Below are 17,561 nucleotides of genomic sequence, written 5' to 3' on the forward strand. Positions count from 1 at the left end.
GTCTAATGGAAGTAGGTTAAGTAGTGCATCTAAGGCCTTGGTTGGAGCGCTACGCCTTGCAATTCACTTGGTTGGTCTGTAACAGGTGCAGGCTTCAGGAACCACCGTTTTCCTAGCATTCCGCTTAAATGGTATACCGTGACAATACAAAATCTCAGATGAAGTTGACGAAGAATGCATCGATGATGATCCGGATGGCTGATCTGACTGCAAACCACAAACAGATCGATACCGATGCTGACGTTTTCACTAAGCTGAGTATATTATTATGCAGACAGTTAAACAAAACAGATTCAAAAGTGCAAGAATATAGCACGCGAGAAACAAAAAAGTCGAAAATTGCGGGATCAACAACTTTTTTTCGGAGAAAAAACGTGACAGATTCACGTACTGATCTTCAAAAACTAATATCCACAAAAACTTAATTCCCCGTTCACTTTTTCTTGTACATTCTGACCATTCGACGCTCCATCGCTGGATCCTACACGGGATTTGCTTGACGTTATCGTATGCCTATTTTTACAGTAATATATATTTTCATATTATCTAATATCGCGAGTGGATATGAGAAGGAAACTGAAACGATGTAAATTGATGACTGTGAAAAAATTCCATCTCTGCCGTCGATGGTTGCTATGATCTCTTCTTTATTTTCATAGTGACAAACAAAGTAAATATTAGTGACGGTTGGTGTTTCGTTTTACTGCGCAACTTCATCATCACCCAACGATTGTTTATACGGAATATCGGGTGACCCGTAAATATTGAATAGCTGCCTTTGAGGTTAAAGTTTTTTTTCAAGTCTCGCTTCAGCTCAACCCCAAATACTTCTGTTGATAGATACTCCACAATAAAGCTTCAAAATACTGATTTCCAAGACTGAGAAGCTTGACAAACTTCAACAATCAATTTGGTCTTATTCAGACAATTCTGCATCCGTAAAAAACGAGATATTGTCTGGAATTAGGAAATCGCTAATCGCAATTGGTTTTGTCAAACTCAACCGCTATCCGATTGAAACCAATGACCAAAAATGGCTAACGTGCCCCAGGTAACCTACAATGTCAGATGAGTCAAGAAAGGAAATTCAAATGAGAATTCCGGATCGTGTAAGGTTCTTCGCGACTAAAATGTTTCCAATTTTCACCCACAAATGGAGACATTCTCCTATAAGGTATCAAATAATTGAATATCAATAGATATCGGCTATCAACGTGATGTGGACGGACCGGTTTCCCGTCTGTTTATATAACGTAATTTAATTACGGATTCTCCCAATTGTGGTAAGGAAATATGAAACGCGAAGTGCACCGCTGTTGGTGGGAAACTTGTTTTAAATCGTGGTTTCGAGATCGTTCCAGGGGAGAGGGAGGTGTTGCGTCGATTCGATTACCAGTGCACATTATGTAAATGTCAAACAAGCCACAAACTAGTTAAATTTGCATAACGCTATATTCAATTTCCAAAATAAAATCTCGAACTGACATCGTTTTTAGACTGGCGCCCAAGCGTACCGCTGTAAACAATCGAACGGATTGTTTGCGAAATTTCTCGCGCAAAAAGCATCTGAAAAATGCCGTGGAAATTCATTGGCGAATTTCCATTAAAATTCTTCGTCATTCGATGCTGACGCGATTTGTTTCGAACGGTGCGTCCTTCGAATGACCTCTACTACCCAAAAAACAGATGGGCGGGTGGAAAACTCGACGTTCGTTGCAATCGGAACGAACGAAAAAAAAACGCGGTCGAAGGAGCACGTTAGTTCGGTGTTTTGTTTACACCACGTTTTGATTTCGTTACTCTCTGGTGCTACTGATGCTGCTACTCAGCTAGACCAGGTCCAACTCTCTCCGCTGTTGGTAGCCAGCGATGGGATTTGGTCGTCAGATGGGATAATGACGTCAGCCGTGAGAGGTTATACCCGAAAGTAGCAGGCTAACCTCTCGGTCGTCTCCTTCCGATTGAAAGCGCGAGTAGGCGGTGGATTTGTGTGATTACTTATTTCGTTGTGGACAGGAAGCAGTGTGGAAACACGTGAATTGCAACAGGTTGCACTGGTAATTGGGGCGTTGTTTGATTCTGCTTTTTCAATTGGATGCAATAAAAGGGGATAGGCGATAACGATTTCAAATAGTTTTGATAAGCTTCTTAAAGTTTATTTTTTATTGTGTGAAAACATCTGATAACATGACACGTTCAGTGTTTAGGAAGCCTGGCGTCAACGCGATAGTAGCAAGGGGAAAGCACACATTGATAAGGGGTTTTGGAAAAATATTTACTTGATCTTGATCAGTACGTTAGTTTCAACACAATCTAATTTGTAATGGCGGTGATAACCTATCCGCTGTCAATTAACGCTGATATGCAGAAACTAATTGTTCTAGGAAAAAAATGCTTACGATTTACACACAAGCTGCATTTGTTTATGTTACCAAGCAACGCAACGATCGGACAAAGTATCGACTACGACTATGGATCGATTTCGAAAAACGACAGAATCACGACTAATTTATGAATGTGTCGTAGAAACCAACTGTCGGCGGAAGATTCCAGATGAATCGAAACTTCCTAATTACAATCTTCAGTAGCAGCTTGTGAAACAATATTGTCCTTTCGTGTACGACTTTCTTGAAACAATTCGAAGTTGTAACCCGAAAAAGGGTTAATCACCTTTCAACAAACACACGAGCCAGACTACAAAATCGTCAGTTCCCGCGTTCCTAAGGGTACAGATAAGCATTGCGTCACATTTCTCCCACAGTGCCGAATCGTGCCTTGTTCCTTCCGAATGAGAAGCAACGAGTCATGATTACCACGTCCGATAGGGCCTGCTGTACGTGTCACCAGCGGTAGTCAATGGTTCACGCTGAGTAATTATTGATTTATACGTTTACTGATTAGCCAAACCAGTGATCTGTTTTCGGGCAGGCATGACAAAGATCGTTCATTGAACATTTTATGACGGTAGACGGTACCGCTGACCATATTGTACAACGCCCAATTCCATCGGATAAAAGAAACCCAATATGCTCACCGTGACGATGCAATTACCAAGTACCGAGTAAATTTACATAATTTACCTTGGCCTTCACGGCCAGTTCGCTACCCTACCCGTATTTAGCTATTAAAATAAAATAGTCACACTATCGCGCGGTAAGCCAACCCCGTAAATCAAGACAGAGAAGTGCAGGTATTTTAAAATTCAATTGAGAATAGTTCACCATATATAAATAGCAGGATTGTTTGCATACAAAAATGCTCCTGCTCCTCGTGTGGCGTGTGTTTCTTTTCATTGTTCGACGCGCCACTGCCAAATTTTCACACACCAACCAAACACGCTAGACGCCGGCCAGTGACTGAGTAAAATTCCTTACTAAAGCGTAAAGCGCAGGAATTCGATAGTGGCGTGTCGGAAAATGTGCAAGTTTAGCCGGTTTTTTATTCCTTCTCATTCTGCTGAATGGATGACGTATTCACTTTCGGTGGGTGTGTACTGCAGCCAATTACCGGTACCGGTCTACAGAATGCGTTGTTTGTATACTTAATACCGGTGTGGCGTTTGTTTGAACACGTTAATGGAAACTCATGGAAGTAAAACAAACTTCCTTCGCTTTATCACGAGTACTTCACGTTTTTGTCTACCAACCGACGGTAAACGGTCCGCTGTAACTAAACGGAAACCTTCTCTTTCCAGACATCACCGCAACATGAGCAACAATGGCCCGGGGGTCACGAACCCCATGCTGTACGATCCACCGGAGGGACAGGCTTCCAACAGTAAGCTGATGCAGTTTGTGGCCGGCGTCGGAGGTAAGTTGTTTGACAACCTTGAGATCCTAAAACCAGTTGCGAGTTCATTTGTTTTCGTTTCAGTATCACTTGCCGCCGTTAGTGCAGGAACCGCTCTGGGTTGGACGTCTCCCGTATTGCCACAGCTAGAACGAACCAACGTCACCATCGATGTGAACGGTACCACCGACGATGCTAGTTTTTATCTCACAGCTGATCAAGGTAGGCTATGTTGGGCGGTTATAAAATCAATTGGTCGGCGTCAAGTCAGACCGGACTAAGTGACATTGCATTGATTTCGAGAAAAATAAGTTTAAAGATTGAATCGTAGCATCCTTTACGTTATAATTTGAAAATAATTTTTGCCATAACTCCTGCTTACTATAACACATTTCAAATCTATTAAAAGTCACATGTACATGAAGAAATTCTTTATCCAGTGTTACCATTATCTCATTTTTTATGATTTTGCGACTTAGTCCGGTTTGACTTAACACCGACCAATTGTAAGATTGATTATTAAAATTGGAAACTTTTTCCGCCTTTTTGAAAGTATTTCGACGATGAACGATGTCTTTTAGGTCTGTTTCCTCCAGTTACAAATTAGGGTAACTACGCGTGAAATTAGACATACATCATTCTAGAGATTGGATTACAAATCACTGCAACCTGCATTCACCGTCCTAATCTATTTAAGCATAAAAAACGGTGAGATGGATCCAAGCGTAGTAACAATGTTATCGCCTATTCCACGAGCATTCAATACGATAAAGGCTCAAATCGATCATACGACCGCTATCGGTGAAATATTCTGATTTAGCTACCAATTGGGATGTACCCAATTGTTCCCGCATCGAGAGTAACGGAGGTCTGATAACGGTACACGCCATGGGTACGTGATCATCATGCAATAACCGACACGAGGAAGATCTTTGCTAATTGGGAAACCAATCGAAATTTTAGATTTATTGATGTGGTTTCAACTCTGGCTGATTTGCCTATCAAGATTCGGCGATGGCCATGGGTTATATTTTTTAAGGGCGTTTTTTTGCCACTATTCATAATGGCGTAAAACGAATGTTTGTTCTAGCTGAAAATATGAAACATAAATGACTAATCATACTAATGTATAATATAGCTTTCAAAATAGAGGTCCCGTTTCAAATTTTTTTCAGTATTTACTGAAATTAACGACAGTTCCAGCCAAAGCTAAAAATAAATGCCAATAATAATTCAAATCATTGATTCATCGTCTCATACCCGTTCACAGCAGCATCCCAAAAAAGTGATACCCGCAAAAAATGGTCAGCTGTTTTAAATTGAATAACCAGTGGCTACCAGTTATTTGACAATAAACTTTAACTTTTGAAGGCCGACATACCGCCCATAGTGATGTCAAAAACCCGCTGGCAATGGCAGTGCCGGTCTACGTGACGCGACTAATTGACTCGCGACTGAGGTTTAATAAGGCTCAATTAATCACCGTCCTGCCGTTCCCCCCCCACCCATTCACGCACAACATACTGTATGAGTCTGACTGAGCGCATTGCGGTGGAGAAACTGTTACCGGGCTGTTGACTTCTGGTTGTCGGTTGTCGGGATATGATAAATATGTCTGTATACATGTTGTCACGCTCAAAGTAAACAAACTTCAATGAATGGATCGAGTTAGATCCAGTTTCAGTCGCTGGGATAAATGAACAACAGTGCACTTCAATTAATAGATTGATAACCTTATTGAGCGATGCTCCAGTTGCGTTAATAGAGATGTGCGCAGTTTTGTACGCATTTTAAGTGCAATTCTCGTCGTTTATTTAATTGGAAGGATTGTATAAATTTGCTGGTAGAATTTCGCCTCAGGAATACGACATGCGTAAATAAGATGATCAGAGTAGACGTTGGCAGTTTAAGACGTCAAATTTTTGCTGAAGGAAATGCAATAGTATTTTCGTTTTTGACGGTGCACTACACCGGTGTAGTCGGTGCTACATTCATTCAAACTTTGCTGTAATCAGTCTGTCTCTTTTTCTGTACTACACCGGTGTAGCACTAAGTAAAAACGAAAAAGTTATTAGTTGCAATAATTATATCTCTTTTTACACAGATGAAGTATGTACTATGTTAAAACGAAAACGCTATAAGTGTGTCTATGTGAAATTTGTTGGTGCAATAAATCTGATCGTCAATGTTGAAAACGATGTTAGTTTGGAATAGATTCTATCTATTTTTTCGGAAAGTGCAGAGACCTGGTATAGCATAGAAAATACTCTATACGTCGGGTGACTATATCAGATGAGTAAAAACCCAGGACAATCGAATGGAGACCCTACCCCGATATCTCTTGTTCAAATGCGCTTGGCAAAACCGTATCGTATCCGGCGGGCTGAAATCTCTCGAAGTATGTCAGCCAAGAATTGATCCACTGGTTTCTGTCCCTATGTCGCAAGAGGTGACTAACAACAGATATGGCTGTGGTCCACTAGGAGGTTGATAACAGTCTATTATCTTTCTCCTGACTAAACCAGCCTAGAGGTCGTGTGGCATCCGGCGGGTTGAAGTATCTCAGCCAAGAATTAATCCACCAGGTTCCAGATCCCATGTCGTAAAAGGTGACTGAAAACAGGAGTCCTCGAGCCGAAGTGTTTCTCCATGCCGAGGACTGAATGGCTGGCATGATTAAAATATGCCAGTCGTGCACGGAGTGTCGTGGGTATTGTCCTTGTTTAAGCAAATCTCTTACACAGTGGACGTATGTTTCTTCGCAAATCGTGAGGCTCAAATGATGGTGATGTCACTAATGCCCGCTTCGGGGTTCGCTATAGGCGATTATAAGCCAACGTGTTTGGTATCTTCTAGTAGCTGTTCAATAAGTGCCGGTGATGAAATGTGCAATACTCTGATCGACCATGGTTCGAGTAGCCCAAATTAATCTTCAGCATATACGTACAGCAACTATGAATCTATCCCGCCTGTTTCAGGAAGCAAATGCTTTCATAGGTTCAATAACCGATCATCCATGAAGGAAGCTTCTATGTTGGAAAGCTACTTAACCCCGTCTTCGTAGCTTACAACAAAATGTCATGACAAATCCACGTTGAATGCCTCGTGCATGTAAACTTGTGAATATTGCTTTCGACGCATATTTTTATCCGACCTCAAACTCGTGATATTTGTGCTGCCACAATCAATGTGACCGTTGATAACATAAACAGAAATACGTCTATTATCTTGCATATTTGCCGCATAATGAATCATCATAATCACCTGCTGATGGTTTCAAAAGGGTTGCATCATACTGTAGCAGACAAGGGTTTCCACTCATAATTTAAGGCAGCTCAGATATCAATTTGAGAGGCACCAATTTGATGTTCAAGCAGCACAAATTTGCATATATTTAATGTAGCAAACCATCTAACATTTGCACAATCTGACAGAGAATAGGTATCATATGTAACTCTCTGCTCTGACTGTATTACGCATGATTAGACCAACTGGCTCGTACCCAACGAGCTCGAACCGTTGTTATCTGATCATAAGTACATCGTCTTTGCTGATTTGAACGCCTAGATCTAGCAACCTCTTGCGGTTGGTAGAAAATTGATCAAAATCAAAGAAAAGAATCACAACCGCATAGGTGCTCTCTTCAACAATGCTTCGGCTCATTGTATAGAGTCTGCAAGTCTCAGTAGGTCACTTTTCGATTGTGCTGAAGGATGAGCTGTTTTAAAGATCTTCACGGGTGTCTCCTTTCAATCCTTTCTAGCTCATTCATCCCCAGTTTCAGTGAGTTTGGCTAGGTATGGTATTGTTTGGTTGAACAAAGCTGTACCTGGCTGAAATAGAAATTGGAGGAGATAAATGAGACGTCGAATTTACAGCCGAATCATATAGCCTTCACCAGGATAAAGTATTGTGTTGGAAGAGTATTGATGTTTTGATGAGGCTAGAGTTCGACAATCCTGGTTCGTGGACAGTTCTGTGCTGGGAAGTTCTGAGAACCAAGTCGCTTAAAGAGAAAATACAGCAGTATTTTTGCAGTATCGACGACCTGGAATTTATAGCGAAAAAGTGTTATAAGCTGAATTACGGCTTTCAAATGTCACGACGATAGTTTATAAACCTACATCGGTTTGAGCCAAATTTGAATGACTATATCTCTTCGGAGGCGTTGTCGTTCTGTTATTTAAATATCCTCTCGGGAGTGTTGATATATCTGCAAATCGAGGTGTCTTTTATTCCCTTGGGAATGAAACATACATTTCGTTGGGTTACAAACGTAACTTTGGCCTTCAAAAAGTCACGGCGTTTTTGTTTTTAAACCTATAGCGGTTTAAGCCGAATTTGAATGACAGTATCTCTTCGAGGGTGTTGATATATCCGCTCATCGAGAAGGGTCTTTATTCCCTTGGAAATGAAGAACACTTCCGTATTGTCTATGTTCTCTGTGTCGTTATTTTCCTTATCCCTAACCTTACCACTTGCCCAATCCTGCGCATCAGGGAAATGACGAAAAGACAAATCATGGTAAGACACAAATCTCCGATCAACATGGGAAACGTGCCATTTGAGCCAGTCGCTACTGATTCCTGATTCCTGAAAACCCGTCTTGCGACATGTCAAGCTTCATGATTTTGCAGTACCAGTGCACTGGATTACATGTTGAAGGCTTTTTGGTCGAATTAGCCACACCCAAGAGCACTTTAAAATTGGTTCCAACGGGAAGGAGGTTGAACTAGGTACCTGTAATACCTCAGGGTGTGGCCAATTCGACCAAAAAACCTTCGAAATGTTCTTCAGTGTACTTGTTTTGCAAAACCATGAAGTTTGAGATATCTTTCCACATGGAACCAGGTTCCAAGAATACCCCGGGGTGTGGCCAATCAACCAAAATCCCTTCAAAATGTAATCTAGTGCACTAGTATTGCAAAATCATAATGTTTGACATGTCGCACGACGTGTTTTGAAATACCCTCCTTCCTGGTAGAACCAGGTTTCTGGAATACCCCGGAATGTAGCCAATTTGACCAAAGAAACCTTAAAAATATCCTCCAGCACACTTGTGATCGTTTACAAAAAACCGCATCAAATTTCGTCGGGACACGATTGAAAACAATCATTTTGAAAGTTATTAATTATTTTTATGTGCCTTTGGGTTGATAGATACATACCAACGCCCCCTAACGGGGCAATTTCGAACTAAACATTACTCTAATCGTTGACGTTTTACTTGCTTTATAACATTGTAGGATATCATTTGCAGGGCTGGCGGAAAGCGTGGGTAGTATAGGTAGTACTACCCATTCGAAAATAACCGAGTGGGTAATTACCCACTCGAAATTTTGAACCATTTCAAAAAAAATTAGATGTGCAGCGCATGTATCTCGCACTACACACATTTGAAAACATCGATGTACCACAATTCCATTTGCATAAACGAACGTGACTTAATGTGAATTTAATGTAAGCTTGTGCATTGCGAAAAGGGAAAAAATCCTTACTAATGGACCCCTCACCCTATGCTTTCTACCCACTCGGGCGTAAAGTGTTTCGCCGCCCCTGATCATTTGGTTATATATGCAACAGTTTTTGGTTTACTACCGATCTCGACTGCCGCAACGTGACTGTTTCAATCAATCGGGGCTATTCTGATTATTATTTGTATTGATTTTTCTTCTCAAATCTAAACATTCTCAACAGACTTGCTATGATTACTAATAAAATCCACTTATTTTGAAGTCATGCTGCTTCTTTAGTTAATAACTTTTCTCAGCGAATTTTCACAACCTTACAATGTTCCACGAATGTGCTCAGTAGAAGAATACCTTTAGAAATATACCTATAGTGTTCTCATGAATTAATTGATGCGGTGATTTTTTAAGAATTTATTTTCAATTTTAGCCGATTTTAAACTTTGAAATTTTTGGAGGGTCCGTAGACACAACCGATCGGTACCAAAATTTACACAATTACTAAGGGTCATAAAAGGAATCAATTTACACCTAATTTACACCTATCCGATCCGAATTAGTGACCGTTTAGTATCGTGCCAGTATCCTTTCATACACTTCATGTGCGAGCATTCACACTTGTCTGGCACGGCACGGTACTGAGTCGTCACTGAATCGGATTGGAAAGGTGTGAATTTGGCGCTGAAGTGGAACGGCCAATTGCAGTGATCACAATCGTACTCTTTCCATCAGAAAGACGGACAAGCAATAGAAATAATATCAATTTATTTAAGATGAAAACTCAGCTTACACCAAATACGTGCCACAATCTCCTTTTGAAATCTAGAAGTAAGAATACATTACACGTAACTTCCTGATACGTGGATGTATTTAAAGTGGACTTATTCTATATGAAAGTTATGTACGAATTCTTGAAATGGGTCGCTGGATTTGCAGTGAAGCTATCACCTTCCATCTTTCGTGCTCAAAATTTTTAAATTTATGAGCAAAACCAATATTAGTGTAGACAAGTTTCTTCATTAACAGCACTATGGGTTAGCTGGTCATGGATTGTGTAAAAACTCTGACACACGCAATTCTCATTTCTAGCACCCGTATAAATTTTCTAGATTTCTCGGATATCTTATGGTGAAGATTTAAGTTAAGTAAGCAACTCTAATTGCTGTCAAAATTATATACATAGTTTGACAGCAGTTTGGGCTCGGATTTTCAGTCATTGCAAACGATTCTTGGTTTCCTATTGTACTATCGAGTGCAAACATTACATGAGCTGATAAAATCAATCAGTCGGGCAAGTTTGAAAGAGCTAAAAAAGAGGTAATTTTCCACCCAAAAATATCTTATGAAGGGTAGTACTGCAACCGATCAATCTTTCTTCATGTCTCACCACATTATACAGTCCCATAAAAAAACTCGCATTTAACACTAAGGTGTGAATATTATTACTGTGCATTACCGGGGATAGCTGATACCTGTATTTTTCCGACTTTATCCAGTGACTCGTGAAATGACTAAGCGTACCTCGTTATTGCAAGGTTATTGCTACGATCATATTAATACGAAATAGCTACAAAATCTATTATTAAAATTTGGTTTTGTTATTATGATTATTAATTATTGAACCCGGGGCTATTAATACCGTGGGGGTAATTCGGACCCCCTGGATTTCTCAGAAAATCGTATGACTTTCTGACTGCCCTACATATTCGTGGAACCGCTATTCTAAAACATTAATATTGACAGCTGAGGCTAATTCTTAGGCTTTTTTTTAGAAAGGTGATACAACTTGTTTCATTTTTGCCATCTTCAAATCAAAAATCATTATATTGGTAAAGCCGTGATTAAAGCTACAAATCAAATTTAGAAAATTAACAGCTAAGTGTTTTGGCTTCAGGCTTCTATTTTGTGGAATGATATTTCTAAGGGCGAAAACACAGATATGTTCAAAAAGCTCATCACTTTTGTGAGAATTGAGCGTACGAGGCTATTCGGACCCCCTATTCCATCAACCACCGTTCAGCGGCTTACGGATTCGCACCCGATTGCAAAATTCATGATGCGCCGACAATCGACAGCTGTGACTGCCCAGATTATTTTTCTTAACAGAATTTATTTTGTTTTTGCTTCTTAAGGAGTTTCTCCAATAATGATTTCATAGGTAAACATAATTTCATTGTAAAAAAAAAATAAAAAATGGTGGTCTGGACTGCCCCGCATGGAGGTCCGAATTACACCTACATTGTAAAAGGATGGAAAAACGTAGAGTTTTGCAAATCGTTCGCCTTGAAAATGAACTTTTATAGCACCAAAATGTAGCTGAGGTTTCAAACTAACAATTAGGACCTTTGGCCGGTAAATTCTTTCACATCTATCCACCTCAAAAGACGAATTGTATAGGTTGGTCCGAATAGTTCCGGGTTCCCCTACATTACAAAGAAACAAAAAAAAAATCACTTCACGAAAATTAAAAGAATAACAGAATATTACTGCTGTCTATAATGTGTTCACTGCTTTCCGTTCCGTGTTTTGAATTTCTTTCTCGGTATGTCAAGTGTGCCCTCTGCTGCTTGTTGATTGTTTCGTCTGTCTTCTCCCTCGCTCTTGTTTGCATCCATGTCGTCGTCGCTAGAGCAGCTTTGGTTTTCGCTGTTAGATGTTTGGTGGTTTTTATATTTTCGAGTGACTCTTGTCTTCGTTTTTGTTTTTTACTTCCTTAGGTATGGGGAAACTATCCTTTTTATTTCAATTTTTCGAATTCCCGACACCATTAGTTTTCTTATGAATGTTGATGAGCCAATTTTGGACTTATTACGGAAGGTGTCGCTCTATTTCTACTCGATTCACACTCAAGGTTGCAAATTGAGAATGAGCCTGCTCTGAGTCGAGCTAAGCGGTACAATTATTAACACGACACGACCTGGATTTTCTTTCAGATCTGCGGAAATTTATGGTATTTACCATAAACCAAACTAATTTACTCAAATATGTAGGCTTCATCGGTTCGAACTTTTAGACCGAACTGTCAAAGTTTATCTACTATCTATTGTTAGTGCATCCCTCATTCCTCTCGTGGTGATACTGAAACCGAAGCTACAGACAAATATTTATTATATTGTCTCCTGCGCCGCTAGACAAATATGTTTACTCAGCTCCGGAGATGATCCGCCCATCCGTCTGTCCATATTATAATATATATAAACTGCAGCTCGTGTAACTTGATTCTGTTTCGCGTTGTTGTGTGTAGCGCCCCAAGTTTTATATGTCACCCGCATTTGCATCTGAATTAGCGTATATTATTTCCGCGATAAAGTTGCGCAGACGTTCTGAATAAAAGGGTAATTGGAGTGATTTCTTACGCTTTGTATATTTTTACAAGACTTTCTCCAATAGTGGAAAAGTATCATACGTATTATTTAAATATTTGAACTTGTTTTCTAATCAGAAGGCGTTACTCCGGGTTAAACTTGAATGTGTATCAAATGTAGACAAACTTTTGGCATACATATAGGAACACGGTTCTAATAACTGCACACCACTCTACTGACTAAGACGATATGCATTATTGGATATGCCTTTATTAACACAGTCCTTCCGTATTTTCGCTCCCGTACGCTGAGACAGTTGTTCAGAAGCTACCTCGATATTTATAGCGCACCCTGTAGTGTAAAGCGATTAAATTTATGAGCCGTCCGTCGGACGGGTAAATATTTATGATAAGTACTCTTGTCGGTGCACATTACTGAATGGAAATGGGTAAAGAGACTGAAATGATGAACAGACAATATGTTCACACAGCTGGATTGGAATTCCTAATGGAACGCAATGTCTCTTTGTTATTCTAGAGTCTTTATTGAAATGAAAAGTCGATGTGCACATTCTTCAGAGGATTACCGAATCGGCTAGCGGGATGTGCGTGTCGAGTATATTTCGCCACTTTTCAACTATCGGAAATAAAAATAATAGCCTCTGCTAGTAGCACGGAACGACACAAACTAATTGAATAGCAATCCACCAGCCGTGTACAGCTCACGAGTATTTCCTACTCGGTCCTTTGAAGAGATGCTCTGTTCGCTTCAAATAGATCAATATGAATGATAATAGAAATAAATCTTAAGCAGACCTATCTTTAAAATTTTTCATCATTTTAGTGTTCGGTTGGTGCACCATATTGATGGCTCTGACCGAAATGGGCTGAAAATTTTCACCTTTTCCGAGTAGTTGAAATGAATAATAATCCTCAATTTTCAATAAGGATTGTATCATAACTGAATTGTTATCATACGGAATTGAATTGCATTATTGTTTTCTACTACTGGCACTTGACTCTGTCGCAAACAATGCTCCTACTGAACTCTATCAAGGCAATCTTCCAGATAGGGACGCTAATCCAATCAAGTATAGTTAAACGTGATTTGAGTTGAATTACTGCCGTTGATATATCTGCTCAAGGCCAATTTATCTAATCTTTCGCAATATTGATTTTCCTGATTACAAACTCACGCTTGTCTGTTTACTGTTTTTTTTTCAGGATCATGGGTGGGATCGTTCCTAGCGGTCGGTGCTTTTTGTGGAGCCCTCCCGGCCGGTTTCCTGGCGGAGAAGATTGGTCGCAAGTTCACCACCATGTCTCTGGCACTACCCTATCTGGCCAGTTGGGCCCTAATCATTTTTGCCAGCAGCGCAGGAATGCTGTATGCCGGTCGTTTCCTCATCGGTAAGTTGCCACACTTGAACTTGCGCTGATACGACATGATTCAACCGGATGTTATTTTGTTTGCCAGGTCTTGCCACGGGAGCATCCTGCGTGGTCGCTCCGATGTTCATCTCGGAGATTGCCGAAACGGCCATTCGTGGCGCTTTGGGCGCCTTTTTCCAGCTGTTCCTCACTGTCGGTATTCTGTTCGTGTACGCCATCGGTCCGTACGTTGCCTGGACAACGCTTAGCGTGCTGTGTGCCATCTTTCCTGTACTGCTGATCGTAGCGATGTTTATCGTACCGGAAAGTCCCACCTATCTGGTGAAACAGGTAGGTTATCGCGAAACGTGACTTTGTTGACGCCGTTGCCAACGGTCAACTCTTCAACGGTTATCGATTGTGATTGTTTGTTTATTTGCTGATTTCAGGGTCGCCGGAGCGATGCCGCCGTTGCACTCAAGTGGTTCTGGGGACCGAACTGCAATACACAGAATGCGGTGGAAGCCATCCAGTCCGATCTGGATGCGGTCAAGGGCGAGGCCAAAGTGTCGGATCTGTTTACAAAGGTTACAAACAGGAATGCGCTGTTCATTGCATTGTTGCTGATGTTTTTCCAGCAGTTCTCTGGTATCAATGCGGTCATCTTTTACACGGTACCGATTTTTAAATCTGCCGGAAGTACGATGGATCCCGCGATTTGCGGTATTGTGGTCGGTGTCGTACAGGTTCTGATGACCTTTGTTTCTTCGGTGTTGATCGATAAGGCCGGCCGTCGGATTTTGCTGTTGCAGAGCAGTTTTATTATGGGTGCGTGTTTGATCGTTCTAGGAGTGTACTTCAAGCTGCAGAACGATAAGGCGGACGTATCCGGAATCGGCTGGCTTCCATTGGCCTCCGTCGTATTATTCATCGTCAGTTTCTCACTCGGATTCGGTCCCATCCCGTGGATGATGATGGGTGAATTATGCGCTCCTGATGTGAAAGGACTTGCATCCGCTCTGTCCGTCATGTTCAACTGGTCTCTGGTGTTTCTGGTTACGAAAACCTTCGGAACTATGCAGGATTATCTGGGTTCGGATTGGACGTTCTGGTTCTTCGGTTTCTGGATGATGGTTTGCACGTTATACGTGTTCTTCAAGGTGCCAGAAACCAAGGGCAAAACAAACGCGGAAATTCAAGCCATCCTCAGCGGCAAGAACTAAGACGGTAGACACAGAGCAGAGAGACTGGCAAAAGAAACAACACAAACCGATGGAGCTTTTCAATGTCGTGCAACACAGTGAAAGCGCTTTAGTTGTAAAGTTTTTTTTTTAATTCTAGATTTTAGAAGCCATTTGTGTTATTTTATGTTCGTAAGTTCGTAAGTCAATTGGAAGCAATTCGCCTCCGACGTTCTCAGTACGGGCCAACAGATGAAAAATTTATTTATTGATTCTTCTTTAAACTATTTCGTTCTCGCGTTTAGTGAAACGCAGTATGTGTACTTGTTTTGTGTCTTAAGTGTGGCATAGTTGAGAATGGTCGTTCAGAGTTGTTAGTTTTAAAAGTATTCCTACTAATACTTTGGGGCGAAAAAAATACAAATAATTCGGTACTTCTAATAAATTCAGGCAAAAAGCAAAATTATTACTTATATTTAAGTTCAAAATTCGCTAGCCGGAACATAAAGCATAGTGGTTATAAATAATTGTTAGCCTGTAACATTAAAATTTTAGCTAGTTCAATGGGAAACAGTACAATTATTTAAGCAAAATAAACTAGTAAAATCCACTGATATAAATATTGCTTTACAGTATCGGTGTGTTATTACTAAAAATATTTGGCCCGGAGAGTCTACGCGGAGATATTAAAATCATATCAGACTATTCAATACAGCTAAAAACTAAAACAAACATGCGTCACCAAAAAACAATCACGTTGTACTCAACATGAAAAATACCTCCAAACAAACTACTTCCGAGATTTTTTATTAAACTTCAATCGTTAATTTAGAGATTCATTTATTTTTTACCAAAACAAAACGTGTTTATGTGCCATAAAAGGTTTGGAAGATTCACACAGGAAAAAAAATGATTCGAGTCGATTTTTTCTAGGATATGAAGAGCTTTAACTAGAAAAATTAGATCAACGATGATCATCCAAGTCATGGCAACAACGGTTGTCTTTAGCCGAAAAGTTACTTTAAACAAATCCTCATCCTTAACCTGACTTTTAAAGTGAGGGAAAATACTCCGAACCTGAAACATTTCAGATATTTGAGTCAGCTAGAAGCGCAAATCCACTGGGAAAAGAATAGTCGTATTTACAAACATTTACAGCAATATTTACGTGTTGAATGTTGAATATCTACCAAATTGTTTGGCGGCTAGTAAAGGGGAATTGAGAGCTGCGCGTTATTGGCGCACGATCAACCTGAAATCTACCGATGTTACTCAACAAGTACAGTAAGTATAATAGAGAAAGGAAAATTAATAGACTTTTATTGTCGTTGCCGTCGATAATATGTATCTGCCGTTTCAATTTGAACATGACATAAAATTACCCAACCAAATTTGTGAAAAGAAAAAGCTCTGGAAAATCGATTGTTACTTTAGTTGTAATTGGATATACACATACACACGCATACACATATATACATATACTAGCATGCTAAGTAGACATTAAGATATTTGCAAGTCTGTATGCTGCTGCCTGCGTGCGCAAAATGTACCACGAATAATTGACTTGAAATAAATGGATATGGAAGACTTATACAATCTAAAGCTAACACGGATCATTTGAGAAATTTCCGTTCATCTGCCAGATTTAAGTTAATATCAAATTGCATACTGATTATGCTGAGACATGATCCAATTGCCAAAGCATTCAAACGAAAGACATCTTTTTCATACGAAACATAATACTATGTAATGCAACAGTAGGCGTGGTTTGTAGGCGGTTTTATGTTTAGCCTTTTTTCTGGACTGTTTTGGCTTGTTAACTGTAGTTTTGAAGGCGGGTAAAATCCTTAGTGAGGTCACTTCTGAGAAAAAAAGGGTTAACCATTTTGCAGTCAGGTGCATCAAGAATGTTTTTATTGCGGGGAGAAAGCTTATCAGGATTTTTAAGAGCGTCATTTCAAGTGTTTTAAAATTGAAAAAGCGATCCACAATATCAGATAATTTCATTAGACTAGCGCTGTTTTCTGATTTAAATGTCGGAACACTTGGGGTTTTTGATGTCACAGAAGATGGCGGGAACTCTTCCCCGAGCTGTTATTTTCGGAGGACCTTGAAGATACCTTCTGGTCTTTACAACGGAAGTTTGGGGGGAAATGTTCCTCCATTTTCTATTGATTCTAGGCGTAGCAGAGGACGTTCCCTCCTGGGGTTCATCAGAGTCGCATTAGTCGGTAGACAAGCTAGTATAGAAATTCATAGAGACCGGTGGCGTAGCTATCGTTAGCATTTCTGGAACGCATCGTTTGGAGCGTCCCTGAAAAGAACTCTTAAGTTTCTTCTCGCGCTGTTTGTACGCCGGACGTGTCGGTAGATTATGTGGATTTTCTTCACAGTAGAGACCCTTTTAGACATCCTTTCCACAGGAGTTATCCACGTGATTCTCACCAC

The 17,561-nt window shown here is 40.2% G+C and overlaps 1 protein-coding gene across 3 annotated transcripts in view; it reads left to right on the plus strand.

The window, feature by feature from the left end:
* LOC131676580 (facilitated trehalose transporter Tret1) overlaps positions 1 to 16,709 on the plus strand; it is a 37,216-nt gene extending 20,507 nt beyond the window's left edge. For all 3 annotated transcript variants that reach the window (XM_058955712.1, XM_058955711.1, XM_058955713.1), the window contains exons 2-6: positions 3,695 to 3,810; positions 3,874 to 4,011; positions 13,786 to 13,971; positions 14,039 to 14,283; positions 14,382 to 16,709. In XM_058955712.1, the coding sequence (XP_058811695.1) occupies positions 3,708 to 3,810; positions 3,874 to 4,011; positions 13,786 to 13,971; positions 14,039 to 14,283; positions 14,382 to 15,155 (1,446 nt within the window). In that variant the 5' untranslated portion in view covers positions 3,695 to 3,707 and the 3' untranslated portion in view covers positions 15,156 to 16,709. The remainder of the gene's footprint in view (positions 1 to 3,694; positions 3,811 to 3,873; positions 4,012 to 13,785; positions 13,972 to 14,038; positions 14,284 to 14,381) is intronic.
* The last annotated feature ends 852 nt before the right edge of the window (positions 16,710 to 17,561 follow it).

The sequence above is a fragment of the Topomyia yanbarensis genome, chromosome 1, assembly GCF_030247195.1.
Source record: "Topomyia yanbarensis strain Yona2022 chromosome 1, ASM3024719v1, whole genome shotgun sequence".
Lineage (NCBI taxonomy): Eukaryota > Metazoa > Arthropoda > Insecta > Diptera > Culicidae > Topomyia > Topomyia yanbarensis.